This window comes from Pteropus vampyrus, unplaced genomic scaffold (assembly GCF_000151845.1).
Source record: "Pteropus vampyrus isolate Shadow unplaced genomic scaffold, Pvam_2.0 Scaffold81, whole genome shotgun sequence".
Classification (NCBI taxonomy): Eukaryota; Metazoa; Chordata; class Mammalia; order Chiroptera; family Pteropodidae; genus Pteropus; species Pteropus vampyrus.
The window spans coordinates 3,976,623-3,995,445 of record NW_011888862.1 but is presented as its reverse complement, the minus strand read 5'-3'; the positions used below and the strand labels follow the sequence as shown (position 1 = coordinate 3,995,445).

Sequence of the window (18,823 nt, the reverse complement as noted above, 5' to 3'; positions counted from 1 at the left end):
AATCAGATATTGGTGTGTTATACAAAGAGGTCAACATGTTTTAGAGGTGTTCTGTCTGATATGGTAGCCACTAGCCAAGTGTGGTTATTCAACATTTAAAATTTGGCTAGTCTGAACTAGAAAGTGCGAGAAATGTCAAATACACACCAGATTTCAAAGACTTAGTAAAAAATGAAAGTGAACTATCTCAATAATTTTTATTGATTATATTGAATTGAAGCGATAATGCATAGATTGGGTTAATAAATAAAACATAAGTTACTTTTACCTTTTTCTTTTCACTGCTACTAGAGAATTTTCTTGTATTGGCTACTGGAAAATTTAAAAAATATATATATATGCTTTGCACTTGTGGCTTGCCTATATTTTTTTTGGACAGCACTGTCCTAGAGCTATAGATTGCAGATGTATATGTGCTTTCATGAGTGCACAGCTCAATGGCGTTTGCATGCTGAGCACATTCTTATTACCATCTCTTCGTATAGTTCATTATACTCCGTGATACTCATGGGGGATTGGGAGGAAGAGAGTATATGGGTTTACAAATAAGCTTCTTCCCTGCATAAGTGAAAAATCACTGCTTTGGAAATTATTCTTAGAGGGGAAAGATTGATATTTGGTTATATAGATTGAGGAGTCTTACTTATAGTCTTGCTCTAAGGCAAACCACCCTCCTTTATCACCTAGATGATGTATCTGTGCTTCTGGGATTCTGAGTGGGAGTTTTATCTTTTTTGCCTGAGAGAGAAGGGTTATCTATCTGATCCTCATGGTTGGTTTTCCGGAGGATTTATAGACCTTTAAGTTGTCTTCTATTTTAATCTTGGGATCTCACGTTCTAGTATAAACTGGTCAGATCGTTTCATTAGGCTAGGATGGTTCTAGGTGCCTCACCATTAAGATCCTTCCCCTTTTGTGGCCCTGATAACAGCTATGTTCTCCCCAACCAGGATTTAGGATATTAAGTTCGTGTTGACTCTTAAAGGTATTCTGCTTTGAGAGCTCTTAAAATGTATACTGGTACCTTCTATTTACCTAATGCAACTGAATTCCTTGTCTGATCATAAATACATATCCACCAAAGCTGCCGGAGTGAGAGTCATCCTTAAATTAACCGTGTTAGAGAAAGAAGCTTTACTGGAGTTACTCATGAGAAATGTTAGAATTTCCAAAATATTTAGTCATGAGAAGTATTAGAACTTATAAATTTAATACAATTCGAAGATAGAAATCAACTACATTACAATTCCTGGACAAACACTGATGAAATATTAAATTTTAAGTAACTTGCTATTTATAAAGTTATAACTCCTTATATTTTCTCATCCCTCGGTATGTTTTTTAGATTTTAGTGTTTATACTACCATTTCTCATTGTTTATAAGATTGAGGGTAACGAGGTACAGCTACATGCAACAGAAGGATTTCACAACTGATTTTTTTCCTTCTCTATTCCTTCTTTACCACTCTTTCAGGTTGCTGCTAAATGGGAAAAAATTAGCTCAGTGCTAATAGATGACTTTATTGGAACTGGAACTGATCAAGTACTGCTGCTCTTTAAGGACTCTTTAGATTCAGATTGCCTGAGTTCATTTAAAATAACAGATCTTGACAACATGAACTATTCGGTAAGTTCTGTTTACTTTTTATACATTAAGAACGATTTTAGAAAATCCGAGTGCTTTAAAGCTTTTAACCACTGTTTAAATATTTGTGATTTCATACTTAAACTTTTTGAACTTAAATATACATGGATTGAATCTTTTAAAAATGCAGTCATGTGCCTCAATGATAGGGATTTGTACTGAGAAATGCGTCCTTAGGTGATTCTTTCATTGTGCGAATGTCATACAGTGCACTCGCACAAACCCAGATGGTCTAGCCTACTACATACCCAGGCTACGTGGACTAACCTATTGCTCCCAGCCTCCAAGTCTGTACAGCATGTTACTGTACTGAATACTTTGGCCAGTTGTAACACAATTTTAAGTATTTGTGTATCTAAACATATCTAAACGTAGAAAAGGTACAGTAAAAATAGGGTATAAAAGATAAAAAAAATATGGTATACCTATTAGGGCACTTACTATGAATGGAGCTTGCAGGACTGGGAGTTGCTCTGGGTGAGTCAGTGAGTGAGGGTGAGTGAATGTGAAGGCCTCGGACATGACTGTACATTACTGCTGACTTTATAAAAACTGTACACTTAAGCTACACTAAATTTATCAAATAACATGAGATTAAATCAAGCCCAAGAGAAAATGATGCTATCAAGAGACGAGGCAAACTTGAAATCTGTGCGGCTGCTGCTCATGTAATATGACGCAGTATTTTATAGCAAACTTGTCTTTATAAGTAGAAAGAGTGGACCCTGAAATAACGATTAAAATCTAGTATAGTAAATACATAAACCAGTAACAGTCATTTATTATCATCATCAAGTATTATGTACTTTACATAATTATATGTTCTATACTTTTACACTATTGGCAGCGTAGTAGGTTTGTTTACGTCAGCATCACCACAAACACATGAGTAATGCGTTGTGCTACGATGTTATGATAGGTCCAACATCACTAGGCAGTGGGAAATTTTCAGGTCCATTGTAATCTTATGGGACCACAGTTGTATACGTGTCTGTCGCTGACTGAAATGTCATTTAGTGCATTACTGTATACATTGAATCTCCTTTCAACAGATGTTATTCAAATTGACTATGCTTTTGAATATAGTATATCTGGTTGTCACCGAAGTGATGAGTACTGAAAATTAACTTATTGTTGCTTCTGCAAATCGTTTTCTATCAACAAACAATGTTGGATTGATTAAGGAATAAAATGAAATGAAACTGCTGTATTAAAACAAGCAACAGTTCATAATATTTTAAGATCTTGGGCGTAAGGGAAATAATACCCCTGAAATTTCAGATCTATGTAAAATGCTTCTGAGCCTCAGTTGTTTTCATTAGTAAAGTGAGGATAATTCTTATTTCCTCTAGTTACAGGATTTTAGGATTTTATAAAAATCTAGTAAGCTGATACTTTTTGAAGCAGTATATAAATGTTACATGGGCGGTAATAGTGGTAGTGATTTGCATTAGTTACAAGATGGGGAAAATATATATTGTCTTTTCTGTAATAGATGTAACATGGAGAACAGCCCTTGGGCTGCATAAACTTTAATTGTATATTGTTAATCTGAAGAATTTTCAATTTGTTTCAACATTTCAGTTTTAGTGTATTTTTTATTTATTAGAGCGAAACACCGGATTGTAATGAAGATGACTTATTTGAAGACAAACAAGATAAGCTGGTTCCAGCTCTGGAAAGAAGAGTGAAAGTTAGTGTCTATGTTTGCTTTTTGCTTTTGCTTTTGCTTTTTTGCATTAGTGCTATTTTAAATGAAGGAAAGAACATTGAAAGAAAGGTCCTTAAAGTGTGAGCAACTCAGTGATTGGAGAAAAAATGGTATTTAAAGGATCTTTTTACCTTTTTCGTAGCTCTGTAAAAACTATTATGACATTACTCATAAATGCGTCATCTGAAACCGATGCCTTTTTGTAGTAAGATTGTGTAAATTTAATAAGCCTCAGATAAAATATAGGAAGCTCACTTTTGAAAACACATTCTTTCTGGTCTATAACATTGGTATCCCACAGTATGTCTTTTAAAGGAGCAGCAAATATGATGATTCATAACATACCAGACTTGAACAGTTTACCCTCAGATTTTTCATACAGCGCTCTCTAAAAGACAGTTTTTGGTTTTTTCCTAATGTACAAAGGTAACCACATTCCCTGTAAAATACTGAGACCAGGCAAGGAAATATTAAACTATAAAAAGAAACTAACAATCATCTTTGATTCCACTACTGAGATATAACCAATTTTAAACATTTGGCACAATAAATGTGATTATAAGCTGTGCGTACTTTTGTAACCTGCCTTTTTTCATTCATAAAAATTTCAAATATACAGAAAAGTTCAAAGACTAGTACAGTGATATCTGTGGTCTCCACATAGATTCAACTATTGTTATGTTTTTAAAAATCATATTTGTGTCATCTGTTTGTGCTTGTGTACATGTACATTTTTGCAGAATCATTTGGAAGTTGCAAATATTATGTTTCACTCTTAGGAATTTTAGCAAGAATCTCCTAAAAGTAAGGACGTTCTCCTATGTAACCACAATAACATCATTGCACGTAGGAAATTAATAATAATCCCTTAATCTTATTTACTATCCAGTTCATATTTAGATGCCTTTAACTGCCACAAAAATGTTTTTTTACAGCTACTTTTTTTCAAGGATCCATTCAAAGTTTATACTTGCATTTGATTATTATATCTCATTGGTGTTTTTATTTCAAATAATGCCCTCTCCCTTATTTTTTAAATGGCACTTATGAGGAGGCTAGGCCAGTTGTCCCTCCTTTTGGATTTGTCTGATTCCTGGTGGTATCATTTAACTTTTTTGTCTATCCCTGGAAAATTTCTTCTGTTAAAGGCCAGATAATAAATGTTTATACTTTGCAGGACCTTTTATACTTATTCTGCAGCTATTTTAATTATTAAAGTGAATTCACTAAGTAACTATTGAACACGTACTGGATATGAATGTAAACAGCAAGTAACTAAAATATCATAGTGGACATAGAACCATAAAGGAAAAGATTGATTACATTGAAAACTTTTATACTCTGAACAAAGTAAAATAAATAAAAAAATTATGTATAAGGAAATTATAACACATGCCAAAGGATTCATTTTCATAATATAAATATGCATTCTGAAACAATATTTTTGAGAATGTAAGGTGGCCCAACCCCCTCAGAGGGAAACTTGTTACAGCTACTAAAATATGAATTGCACACACATTTGTTTTTACTCTTGCAGTTTCACTTATAGAAATCTGTTCTGCGGATATACTTGCACATGTAAGCAATATTGATTATACAGGAACATTTATGTAGTATTTATAAATAGCAAAATCAGCCAGAATTGAAATATCCATAATTAGGAGTTGAGTAAATAAATTATGCTATCCCTGAACCATGAAATACTATGCTGTTGTCAAAAAGAATAAGGTAGATCTTTATACCTATTTAGAAATGATGCCAAAATAATTTAATTTACGGAAGCATGACTTTCAGAAATCCCACTTCTGGTAATATGTCACCTAATTTATTTGGACCAACTCTCTTGATAAAGCAACTTAAAATGATAGTTAAAATATGTTTTTAAAATCTTAAAAGCTTCAAAAAGCTGAAAATATAAGAAAAAATTATCAGGCCAAACTCCTAAACAGTGGAACCCAGAGAAATAAGTAGAATACTGATGCTACTCTTGGCCCAGGAGCATGTATATTTAACCTAAAACAGTAGTGTTCTAGGTACCTGGCAGAAACAAATGTAAAATCCTCTCTCAAAACACAAATTTACCCTAGGCCTCATGTAAATCTCACAAATAATTTTTCAAGGAAAATGACCCACCTACAGAATAACCAAGCACATAAAGAAACAAAAGCTTTATGGATAATTATTCATAGAAAATAAACAGCATTTCTATAAACTAAAAATACATTGAAATTTAAAAATCCCTAATTCAACAGATGAGTTTAACAGTTGACTCAAAGAGATGTGGAGGGAATTAACAAATCAGACTATATTAGAAAAATTCTCCAGAAGGTAGCACAGAAGCAATGAAGGAAAATATGAAAGGAACATAGAAGTTGGAGACACTGGAAGTAGGGAATAAAAAATAGTCGAGTGTCCGTTTTGTCTCAGGTATCCATTTGTTATCACTAGCTCTTAATGTGAATAAAAATATTTCCAAATGTTAGAAGGCCTTTTAGAGATGAACAAGTCTATTCTCTCACCCATTTTACATGTGAGGAAACAAATGGAGAGGAAGAAAGGTTAAGTTACTTGCAGAGGAAGAACTAGAGTCCATTTCACTGTTCTTTCCACCATGCAATTTGTTGTCCAACAACTCAGTTGTTGGAGGGGAAATGGGGAGACCAGGACTTCGGAGAAACTCGTGCGCATGTGCAGAAACGTTCACAGCGGCATTGTTTGTAGTACTTCACAGCTGGACGTAACCCAGGTGTCCATCCATAGCAGACTGGAGAACTAAACTGTGATATAGTCATATGATGGAATACCGTAGAGCAGCGGTCCCCAACCTTTTTGGCCCCGGGGTCCGGTGTTCCTATGAGAATCTCATGCCTGATGACCTGAGGTGGAGCCGAGGCTGTGATGCTAGGGCTGGGGTGTGGCTGCAGATATAGATGAAGCTTCTCCACTCACCTGCTGTGCGGCCCGGTTCTTAACAGGCCACGGACCAGTACCCGTCCACAGCCCAGGGGTTGGGGTCCCTTGCTATAGAGCAATGAAAGGCATGAACTACAGCTACGAGTGACAAATGGATGACTCTAAAACCTAATACATACAAAATGATTCCATTTATAAAAAATTCAGAAGCAAAACAAAAAACTAAATATTTTTTAGAAGTTCATATAATGATGGTAAAATTATGAAGACAAACAAGGAAGTTATCTTATTAAAGGCCAGGGTAGTGTTGCCTCTAGTGGAGAAAGAGGTTTGTGATTGGGGAGTGCTTCTTTTGACTCGGGTGTGGTTCCATGGGTATCTACTGCATTGTTAGCCCATAAACTGTTGTATTATGCACCCTTCTGCATGCCTGAGTTCACAATTAAGGGGGAAAGAGCAAGGCTTGGTATTATGCAGTGTAGTATGCTCCTGTATTTGGTTTTGTGTGAGTTTTGTTTGTATGTTTGTTGGAAGGACAAGGAATGCATTCCTTCACATATACTTGGAAAAATTCTGGAGAGGTAAGCAATCTGTTGGCTGTGTAGATGAGACTGAGGGTCTAGGAGGGGAAGGCGAGATATATTTGTACGTTAATTCAGTTTCTTACCATGTGCTCATTTTCGTAGTTTTATAACAAAACTTCATAACATACACTACTTAAGTGATCTGGAAATTCACCATTTAGTCCTAGAGTAGGAGGTATCTTGAGAGGAGTAGGGAAGAGAGAACACGGATCATTTCTGAGGGGGTTCTCATTTTCAGTCTACCCACATATTCTTCTCTTCACTACCTACCCCTTCAGCAGTCTCAGATTTGCTCCACCTCCGATGGGCATATGTCCCTTCCCGTAAATTATGACTTACTGAGCAAATAAATGATGGAGTGTGAATGATGTGGAGCCCACAGAACTGGGTCAACATGTGAAGTTTTAAAATATTAGCTAGACACTTCACATACTTTGTTCAATTAGGTAAAATATGATTCCATCTTAACTCTCTAACTTCTATTCATTGATAAAAAGAAAAATAATTTACTTGCCTTAAATGTAATTTAAAAGAAAGGAATTCAAAAAAAAACAGGGTGCATTTTTTTTCAATCTAGAAAAACATATTAAAATCTGGGTTAATAGTTAAAGAATCTCAGATATTCATCTGAAATGAAACAGATTCAATGAAGTGACTCTAAATTTTTAGTAGCAAAATGTATTTCATGAATGTTTCATTCTTAGTACTGAAATCTATCTGGTACAATAAAAGGAACGGGTTATTCTCTGCCCCGTTCAGACTCTCCCCGCCGCCACTGCTCCCCGCCCCCCGCCCACGCCCTAGTAGTTAATTAAGAGTAAATCCTAGCACTGAGTTTATTAGGGGGGAAAAAAAAACTTGTGACAGTTCAGAGGCCATTATATGTTATTTTAAAAATATTGCTATAAAGATTATAGGAACAGTATTTCAAATAGTATCAAGTTAAAAGTGACCATTTCTATTTATAATGATGTCTTTTTATTTTGAAGCAGAAATTATTTGAACAATGAGCAAAACACCTTTCTTATGGGTGTAGGAGTATTGATAGCCTTTGATTTTTATTCATATTGATCGATTACTGAACTCAGCGATGTAACAGATGCTAATGCATTTTCCTTCTCTCAATTTGGTACGTAAGATCTATTGCAGTTACTTGCCATGTTATTTTTTTTTGCAATTAGAGACTTAAAATATATAAATAAAATAGTTTTGCTCTGAGAAATATTCTCTGCTTTTCTATAGAAAAATGAATTAAGCAGATTTGGAGAAAGTACTTCCTGAATTAATGGTATGTCAGGTTTCATTTGAAATTATTTCTCTGACAATGATTTTTCTTTCTGCTTTACAGGTTGGATTGGCTTCTATTCAGGAATTACAGCAGCATCTCTTACTTAAGGAAAAAATTATTTTAAAATCCTCCAAAGCTTTTATGAACCTGGTTCAAGGGAAAGAAGATAGTACATCAAGTGCAGAGGAGGTAAAGTTAATCATGTGATGATTTTACCATTTTATGAATTGAAAGCTACTGAAGAGTTACTAAATTGGAGTATTGGAATATATTAGCAGATACTCAATAGATCAAGAAGCAAAGTGGCAGGGATTATAATGGTGGGCTTTTATGACATTCAAAGGTATTTGATTAAGAAGCCAATATTTTACCAATTTGCAAATTATTCTTATTCTGTAATATGTTAGAATGTCAGTTATCAGGAACCTTGGGGAGTAAGTCTTTTGGTTTAAAGAAGATTTAACTAAACATTATTATTTGTATAGTTTGAATAGAAATTGCTCCTAAGTGAATTATATATTTTTCAACGTCTTAAACTGAGCATTATTTAACTGTCCATTGATGATGACAGAATTTTATCATTAATATAGCAGTTGCTTTTTTAATCTCCTGCACAGTTAAAATTTAAGGATATTTATTCTTACTAGTTAATGTCCCTAAATTAGTCTGATTTTTTATTCCTTATGTCTGCTTTTTATAAATTTATTCTCATTTTCCTTGTGGTTTACCATCATAAAAACCTTTTCAGGTACCTTGCAGTTATTTATGTCAGTCCAGTAATGTAGAAAGTTAACAAAAACTGCTTTGACGTCATAAAAAATTGTATGTACATTAGTTCCATGCTGAGAAAGACAGCACAGCAAAATTACAGATAAACCATGAAAAGCTGGACAGAGAGAAACGACGTGGCATTTTATTTCCTCGAGTCCCTTTAGTGCTTAGCTCTGACTTCCTTCCAGATTGACCATTCTTATAATGGTCTATGCCTCGTGTCTGTGTTTCAGTCTTAGTTATACGAAGAGTTTGCCCAAAATGTGATTCCGTGCATATAAGAAACATAAAAGCACATCATGTTGCATTTCTGTACTACTGTTTGAATTTCCTGGGAAACTTCATGAAAGTCATTGTTAAAAGTCTCCCCATTTCCCTTCCTTACCTCACCCCAGTGATTTTGCCAGTATTAGTAAAGGGGAAGAAATGTTTAGAAATTAATGCATTCAAACCACCATGTACAGGACACCATTTTGGCCTCTTAGATGGTTAATTTTAAAAGTAATCCTGACAGGCAGTAAAAATTTGTGCAGGTTTTGGAGGAATAATCTGCCTCACATCTACCAGTGGAAGCATCAGGTCCTAGGGATGTGAATGCTTAGTCTACTAGACTGTACATGCCCTTCCTTATCTTTCTTCAGAAATTACCGCTTAGAGGAGCCGATCATATATGTGGGCCCTGGAACCTGTATGCTTTGGTTCAAATCTCAGCTATGCCCCTTGCTAGCTGTGTGACCTAGGGCAAGGTACTAAACTTCCTTATCTGGAAAATGTAGATAATGATATTAGCTACCCAGTGTATTAGGGTTATTGTGAAGATTGAATAAATCCATACATGAATGACATTTAGAATAGTAACTGACGTGTAGTAAGCATTCAATCAGGGTCGTATATTATTATTATTATTACTACTCCTAATCTTTTTCCTCTGACTATTCTTATTATAAAACCATACGCATGTGAAAATGAGTAAGTGTGGTCTGGAGTTTAAGAATAAAATTTTAGCAATAAATTGATCAGCAGTCCAAAGATAATTTAATCAGTTTTATTAGTACAAACGTTTACAGTTAAAGGTTTAGTGTAAGTCACTGTTAAGATAAAAATTTGAATGTTTTCAGCATGCCCGGGGGACATATTGTCAGATTATTTTTCAAAATGGACTGTAAGTTTACATTCCTGCTGTGTTGGATACCCTGTCTGGTTTTCTATCAGGCCACGCTTTTTGTTCTGAATAAATAGTTAATTATATGTGTTTTATAAGCATTATTTTAGTGAATTATGTATAATCTATAATATAAGGTATTACAGATGATTATTTTAATATGTGTAAGTCTTAAGGTCTGGTCAAAAGCTGATTTACATTATTTTTTTAGTTTTGTTACATTTGATGTATTTTTTTTTTTGTAATCAGTTATTTAAACATGTTTTTCTATAAGGAATGTCTTGTTACTCTTTGTGGTAAAGAAGAAAATCCAGTCCATACTTTTGATGAAAAGATACCAGACAATTCTCAAGGTTCAGAACAGCTAGTAGAGAAGATATGGTATCGTGTAATAGATGATAGCTTGGTTGTTGGAGTGAAAACCACATCTTCTTCGAAGCTGTAAGTAAATTCTAACATGAGGCCTTTATCTTGATGTTCTAGAACAGCTCTGTCCGACAGAAGTGTAGTGTAAGCCACATATGTAATTTTAAATGTGTAGTAGCCATATTAAAAAGTAAGTGTAAATAGAAGCACATGAAATTAATTTTAATAATATTCTATCCAAAAGATCACTGCTGAGAGATAAATAATATTCTGTATTAAAAAACAGATTTTATTCAAGTCATTTAGGAGAGTGTAAAATGCAATTTGTCCTTTAGAGGTTTTTGCATTCTAAATTATTACCAAAATAAACTCTTAAAAAAATGAGTAGTTTCTCTTCTTGTTTTAAAAGAAAGGGGGGTGGGATATACTTCAAAAATAAAAAGCAGACATTAATTTATCATTTCTTTGTTAAACATTACGTTCCCAAAGTCCAGAATATTTACATTGTTTTTCATTCCTATTTTTTGGGAAATGTTTTTATAGGATCTTTACAAATGTCTTTGACTTTTACACTTAATTTTCTGATACATTTTACATTTGAAATGATGTTTACTAGGAAAGGAAAAAACAAAATTTCGTTGTTGTTTGTCTGGCATTTAATCATCTATTTGATTTTAAAGAATGAACTCTTAGACTAAACCACACACTGAATGTTTTACAGGGCCCTGAACCGGGTGACTTTATCATTGTTAATGGATCAGCCCCAAAGCTCCTGCTCTCCGCTTATTAAGTGTCAAAATAGAGTGATCAAGTCGAGTAGGGACTCTTTTCCAGAACCATGCTCAGTGCCATATGAAATAGGATCAGAGGCAAAAAGGATCAAGTTGACCGTTGATGGTGAAGAAGAGGAAAAGGAGAGCTTGGTTTGTGAACAACCAGCTGAAAAAGAATGTGTACAGATCATTACTGCTGTAACACCTCTGTCACCTCTCTTAGCATTTGTTCATTTTTGTTGCGCCGTGTTACTACAAATTAGGGAGAAAGAAAATGATAACTCTTCTGAGCATCGTTGTATTCCGTGTGGCAGACTTTTTATAAGTCTTGAAGATTTTTCAAGTGAGAAATACCTAGTGACATTTCCAAGGAAACCTATAGGTAATATTTGTTGGTACTTTTTTTATCCTATAGTTAATTGAATCAAATTTTTAAGAATTCTCTTTACTTGGTAATAGAGTTTAATGACAGAGCTTGTGACATGTTTTTCTTGTAGAACACATGGAAGATCTCTTTGCACTTCTCACAACATTGCACAAAACTTGTTTTCAAATCACATCACCGAGCTATGCCCTGACTTCAATGAAGGCATGGCTCCTGGAACACATGAAATGCGAAGTCATCAAACGATTTCCCGAAATTTGCTTTTGTAAAGGGCCAGAAAGTTTGTATGGGACACTCTTCAGCTGGAAACAAAGAACACCATTTGAAGGGATTTTAATAGTCTATTCCAGGTAATGCACATCAAATTGGAATCGGTCCAGCAAAGTTGGTGTAGATGTGTGTGGTGAACATGTGGTCCAGCAGCGGTCCCACAGTAGAGGTCTACACCATCGTGGGACACGTCTCGGCTATCGTCTAGTATAGCATAAATGGACAGGTGGCCTAATTTAAAAACTAGAGCTCTTTTACTTTTACATTTGTTTTTGGGTTTCTGTTTTTTGGGTGATTAGGGCCTAGTGATTATTTTAAGATTTTTTTTTCTTACTGCTCCCCCACAATGAAATTTTAAAAATACCATATTGATCTTATTACTTAAGAGAAAAATTAATCAGGAAACAACCTCATTACTATTAACTGACTTGGTGTATTTTTGATTGCTGCAGTCTGAATTACATCAATGATCACATGCATGCATTATCGGTTCTATTCATTACTAGAGTGTTTATAAATGAATGTTAATTGATTACTACAGTATGTTGTACACAACCTCTTGGTGCTATCCTGAGTTTTGTAATATTGTGTTTGTGTTTTGTTTTTTTCCCCCCTCAGGAATCAAACAGTTTTGTTCCAGTGCCTTCATAATCTCATTAGAGTTCTCCCTACAAACTGTTTCTTCAAACATCTAAAATTAGGAAGTGAGGATTTCCTAATTGATCATTTGGCATTAACTTTGGAGAAGGAATTGGTTATCCTTGGTTCTCTTTCTTCTGCCTTAGTTAAAGTTGAAAACAACTTGGTGCAGAGGTGTGAAGCAAGCAAAGAAAAGAGTAGTGGCATTGTGGCTGCTTTATCAGACAGAAAAGAAAACATCCATCCCTACAGAGAAGAACTTCAGAGAGAAAAGCAAACGTTGGGGACGAACCTAAAAGTGAGTGGTGCCCTTTATAGAGAAATGACTTTGAAATTAGCTGAGGTTCAGCTGAAATCAGACCTTGTTGCACAGAAACTGAGTGGTTTATAATTATAATCTCAATTTGATTATATTTTAAAATATTTGTCCCCTTCCAGAACATTTCGTTTTCACTTTTTTTTCCGTTTTCCATTATATGCTTCCTTTGTAAAAATTTTAATTGAGGCATTTTGTAGAATCTTAGGTTTTGATGATGTACAAAATAGCATGTCTTAGAGCAGCAATTCTCAACGGGAGTAGGAGTGGTATTTTGCCTCCATCCAACCCCTTCCCCCTTCCCAGGGGTATCTGGCTTGTTTGGAGACATTTTTTGATTGTCAGAAGTAGTGGGGAGTGGGAGGGTGAGCCAGGAGTGCTTATTGCCTCTGGTGGGTGAAGGCCAGGGATGCTGCGAAGCACCCTAATCTGTACAGGACAACCCCCCAGGAAAGCATGATCCTGCCCAAAATGCCGAGGTTGAGAAACTCTTCCTTAGAGTTACCACCTAAGTGAAGACCGAAGTGATCTAACAGTATTTTGGTCTAAATCTTCAAAAAAACTTAAGTAGTCCTTTCAATGTATTAATAAAGCGTAGCTTAGAAAAATCAACTTCAAATAGATAAACAAGTCAGCAGGATTCACAAATTTCTGTCAACACCAAGTTCCCATGGAAATTTAAATGGCTAGCGTCTGGGTGAGACCATTAAGATGAAAGTGTTTGGAACCCTTATTAATTTAAAATTTATTAGAAAGCTTCTCTGAAATTGCCTAAGTCTATAGGAATGTGAAAATTTTAGGGCATTTCTCTGAAAAGCATCTCTCTTTCGAAAGGCTGAACATACCTCACAGGCCACTCTTAAAATTCAAAATGCCTTTAAGCTATCCGAAATTCCAACTCTAGGCAAACCTGGAATATAAAATTCTAACTAAAAGAATTTAAAGAATGTAGTGTTCTTCAGGAACTGAGAAATTTAGAAATAAGTGAAAATTCACTTCAGTTAAGTGATTTTTAAGGGGTCCAATGAAACATTACAAAGGGATAAAAATTCAACCTATTCTCTTTTTTTTTTGGTGGGGGGAGGAATAAGAATTCTGGAGTAATAAGAGAACATCAAGAGAGGAAAAAAAGACACAAAAGGATATGGGCCAGAAGGAATGTTTCTGATCCTTTTTGCTCTAAAATCCGTTAAGTGAGATGGAAGTTTCCAGCTCAGTTGAAAGAAATAAAGATGATTATAGAAAGTGGCATTTCAAGCTTGCAGCTAATTCCCCACATGCCTTAGAAGTGCTCGTACCTAATGATCTGGTGACGCAAATGGGTTTTAGAGAATGTAGGTTATTTTCTCGTCTCAGTTTTTATGATTGTCCATATAATACGCTAGCTCTTCTTTTTAGTAATCCTCTGCAAATTGAGACAGCTCTATTTCTATGAAATGGCAAAGAAAAATATGTCAGACCTTCTGGAAATGGAAACGGCATAATTTCAGGATTAATTGTGGAACTCTTGAAGCAATATATGTCAGTAGACACATTGAAACTGTCCATGACAAGTTCTGAAAGAACAACCAAGTATAAAATACAGGAACTCAAGTGGGAGGTGGAGGCTGTCAAAAAACGAAACCGAATTTAATTGTAATAGTTTATCTGTAGGAAAGTTAGGATAATAAAAATAGTATGTTGCTTATTTTTTATTTATAAAGGCAACCGAAAGGTATTCATCTAGATATACCAAATAACATCCTTACAAGTGAGTTTGGTACTTCGGTGTATTTTTCTATTTAACTACCAGAGTTTGAGGAGATGATGCCGTCGCCGCTCTCGTACGATGCAGTTGTCTGTGTCTCTTTAAGTGTAGTCCTCTGACCACCGCCCTTGTCATCAGTCTGAGGCTCCCCTCAAAAACGCAGTCCTCCCAGATCTGCACTCCTGAAGCGAAAACGAGTTTTGTTTTGGAACAGAGCACTCCACAGTTTCCAAACACAAAACTTTCTGTTGGCCTCCCGATTTCTTAATTAAGGAACGTGTGCAAGCCAGTTTAGGTGTGACATTATTCAGTTTGGTGACCAGGGTGGGTAAGTGGGAAGACATGTGTAACAGTTATTGACTGTCAATCATATGCCAAACAGCAAGCTTGAAACACACACGCACACAATACACATCCATATCATTATCCAGACACATACGTGGTTTAATCCTTCACAGCCACCTAGTAAGTGTAATTATTAGTATTGTCCTCAGTATGAAAAATAATATTAAATCAAATTAAGTGGGTACATGCAAGCAACTTGATCCTATGCCCTTGTTGTTACAAATTTTTCAAAATCAGCAAACCCTTTAAGAATTCTAAGAATATGAAGTGAATCTTTTATTGTCCTGATAAAGCTATTTTCTCCTTCCTTCTTTCCTTTTTTTGCCTAAAACTTGGACAGTATCAGATATTGAGAGGGCTCCTTTTTTTTCCCTTGTACTCCAGCTTGTAGAAACGTTAGTTTCCATTCTAATGGAATGAGTGAAAGCTCTTTCGTGGGTAACTCCATCTAGAGGGCTTTTGGCTTTTACTGCCGAAGATAGTATGATGCGATGGAAAGAATACTGATCTGTAAACAGCGTACTTAATTGAATCCTTACAGGGTTTGTTCTTTTTCCTCTTTTTGAGTTTCCTCGATCTGTTACTTGAATTACTTAGTGCCTCAACCAAATAGCCCTGCGCTATAAAATCTTGTGTTAAGTGTCTTCACAATGGTAATGATCTGGCCACTTTCTTGGACCTTGTTTCGATAACCCTGTCTTGCCTTTTTATTCAGTAGCGTACCAGGCACTCTTCAGGTGGTGAATGTTTGTAAGACCAGAACATCAGACACCTGCTGTGCCTGCACTGTTCAGATTTTTCCTGTGCTACACTTGTGAGCAGCTACACTGGACAAAGTACCTGTGTGCATAACTGCGGATCGACATAATGGTCCTGAGTTCATGTAGGAAATTTCTTTAGCATCTTTAACTTCATCTTTAATTATCCATTTCCCCACAGCAGTAGTCACTTACCTCAAAACTGTAAGTGGTGTTATGGGCCACTAAAGCATATGGTTAGTAATCAACTAAAGCATTTAGCGGGCGAGAAGTATGATGCTCTATTGATGGCCTATTGGACAGCATTCTCTTCCTTTTATTGTACCAGAACTCTCATTTTGTTCCAGAAACTTCCTTTCCCACATTCATGCGATTGGGGAAGTGGACTCCATCCCCAGTTCCAGGAGTTAGTCCTGGCTTGTCTAAGGCAGTTAGTGCAGGACACTTCCCTGGCCACTGTGGCAGGTCTGGGATGTGCACAAGACCCAAACTGGCCTTCATAGGACTGAATGGAAGGACTCGGTTCTCTGATGAGGCAGAGGCTCTCCTCTTGTCCTGCTGGAAGTAGGTGGCCTGAATTTTAAAAAGATGCGTTATTTTATAATCTCAGGAAATTAGGCTTTAGAATGAATCTGACATTATAGATTGCATAATTGTTTTATCATGTCACCAATCAAACCTCATTCCCATGCTTTCCTGGGACTGCCAATTCAGAAAACAAACAAACGACTTGTAACAAATCAAGGTTTCTATTATTTGGAGCTGAAATAATTTCTTACTGCTTGAATTGGGAAAAAGGAACCCGGAGAACAAAGCTGACTGTTCCCTGGAGCCCAGGACAGGAACAGGTTGTTACAGAGACAGGATGCTTGTACCTGCTAATAGAAGAGTAGGAAAACCATGCACCATCCGTCCCCACACCCACCTTTCACTGGCTCGCTAAGCTGCTTTCTTGGGTGTTTTTTTGTTGTTGTTGTTTATGTTTGTGCATATGTGTGCGTTTTAGTTTACAACTCCAATTAGTTCATATCTGATGGTATTTTATAGAAGATGAGCTTTTTTTTTTTAGTTTTTTTAAATCTTCTTTTCTCTATTCCTTAGCTTCTCTCTGGTATTACACCAGGCCACTTGTTCAATTATGCCTTCCTCATTGGGTTAGAGGTATATGTCAGATTATTTAACCTATTTCTCCATATTTCCTATTTTAGAATATAAAACTGTACATGTCAGAACCATATCTATCATGTTTCTTAGATATGAGAAGAATTCAGACTTGCAATTCTCTTCTGGCAATTGTTCTCATATCCTCTCTAGTAGGAAGAGAAATCTTTATCAATTTTGATTCTTCTAGGAACCTTTGTGCTAGGAAAAACTGATTTGATATCATGGGACTGTTTTGGAAATAGAGTAGTATTCCTATATCAAAAGAGATGTACAGCATTATTAATTCAGAGCTTGTAGCCTTTTCAAACGTAACAAATATGTGCTAGAACATGAGTGGTTACCTTTTAATATATTCTAGGGAAGCAGAAGATAACCCTTTCCAATTTCTTTCTAACCCCATAACAATGACAAGAAAGATTATGGGAATTTTTAGTGTAGTTTTTGTTAAGCCTGATGAGATGTTTTAAGGTTTAGAATGACTAAGTAATTAGTGATGTCAAGTGCAATAATAAAACTTATAAGTTATCTAATAGGAAATTAATATGCTCTAACATTTGAAAGATTCTGGTAAATGTAGTGAAAACATTGAAAGTGGAGGTGGGGGTAACTTCTGAAGGGAGCCAGGACCAAATGTGTCCTTGATAGTCTGCAAAATTTTCAGAGAGAGTGAACATGCGGTACATGTGTTGGGCCCAGGAAGGGGAGGTGGGACAGAGTGGTCTGGTGTTTTCCGAAGCCAGCGCCACCTGGAAGGGGACAGAATTAGCGTGGAACTCAAAGCAGTAGGAAAAATAATTAACCACAAAATTTAGGGGAGGAGTCGAAGAAAATTGCAACCTGCATTTGCATCCCAGTTTTTTATGATGCGGCGTGCCGAGAGATAGCAATAACTAACATTTTTTAATTATTACGTGCCAGACATTGATTTAAATGCTTAGCCCTTATGATCCTTACAACCGTATAAAACTCTGCTTTCCAGGGCAGTAACCACTAGGCATTGGCTTTTTAAAGTTATATTGAAATCAATTAAAGTTAAAATAAAATTTCAGTTTCTTAGTTGGCACTAGCCACATTTCAAATAATCGGTAGCCACATGTGACTAGTGCCTACCATTTGGACAGTACAGAATAGAACATTTATATAGTCACAGAAAGTTCTATTAGGCAATGCTGCTGCTATAAGATGTATATTGTTAACAATCTCTTGTTTATACATCAAGGAACTGAAACCCACACAAGTTAAATAACGTACCCAAGGCTACATAGCTAGTACGGAACAGAGCCAAGATTCAAATCCAGTGTAGCTCCAGAACCTTTGCTCTTTTACCCCAGTGCTGTTCAGCTTATAGTCAGTTTGTCCCATAACAGCGTATGTCCTCTGACTGGTTTATTTTAATAAAATGCACTACCGCAAAAAAAAAAAAAAAAAAAGTAAGAAATGTACAATTCAATAAAAATGTAAATTTGTTAATGCAATTGAAGTATTTGGGGAAATGTAGACCGTGTCCTGTTAAATCCTATACTGAGCAGGTTCTTAGAGTGGATCGATGGCCCTAGCTGCATTCTGTCTCTTGACTCCTTCCCTTCAACTGTATCTAAATACCTGAGTCTCTCTTCCTTATTTCCTTTCAGCTGTCTTGGTTAGAACCATCACTGTCCAGAATTATTGGATTTACCATTGCTCACTCATATTTTAGGGTTTCCGAAATGAAGTGTCAGTTCTTTAAATAACTCTTAAGTAACTTCTTTTTGAGACATCTCTTGAAGTTCCGGAGATTCTCTGAAGTATTTATCATTGTCTGGAAATCACTGAGGTAGAGCTTGGAATTCGAAGAACACTTGTGAGCTGTCTAGCCTACAAAACTTTCATCTTTATTCTATATGTGTACTCCATCACTCGAAAAGAACAAGAGTGGACTTCTTTTTTCATCCTTTGCGTGCTCTAATCCTTCCAAATAATGTACTTACAGAAAACATTTCATCTCTT

The 18,823-nt window shown here is 35.7% G+C and overlaps 1 protein-coding gene across 2 annotated transcripts in view; it reads left to right on the top strand.

The window, feature by feature from the left end:
- The window catches only part of FANCB (Fanconi anemia complementation group B), a 28,905-nt gene extending 10,638 nt beyond the window's left edge, over positions 1-18,267 (top strand). For both annotated transcript variants that reach the window (XM_011362959.2, XM_011362957.2), the window contains 7 exons: positions 1,475-1,627; positions 3,255-3,338; positions 8,202-8,330; positions 10,349-10,515; positions 11,162-11,595; positions 11,711-11,948; positions 12,487-18,267. In XM_011362959.2, the coding sequence (XP_011361261.1) occupies positions 1,475-1,627; positions 3,255-3,338; positions 8,202-8,330; positions 10,349-10,515; positions 11,162-11,595; positions 11,711-11,948; positions 12,487-12,898 (1,617 nt within the window). In that variant the 3' untranslated portion in view covers positions 12,899-18,267. The remainder of the gene's footprint in view (positions 1-1,474; positions 1,628-3,254; positions 3,339-8,201; positions 8,331-10,348; positions 10,516-11,161; positions 11,596-11,710; positions 11,949-12,486) is intronic.
- Positions 18,268-18,823: the final 556 nt, after the last annotated feature.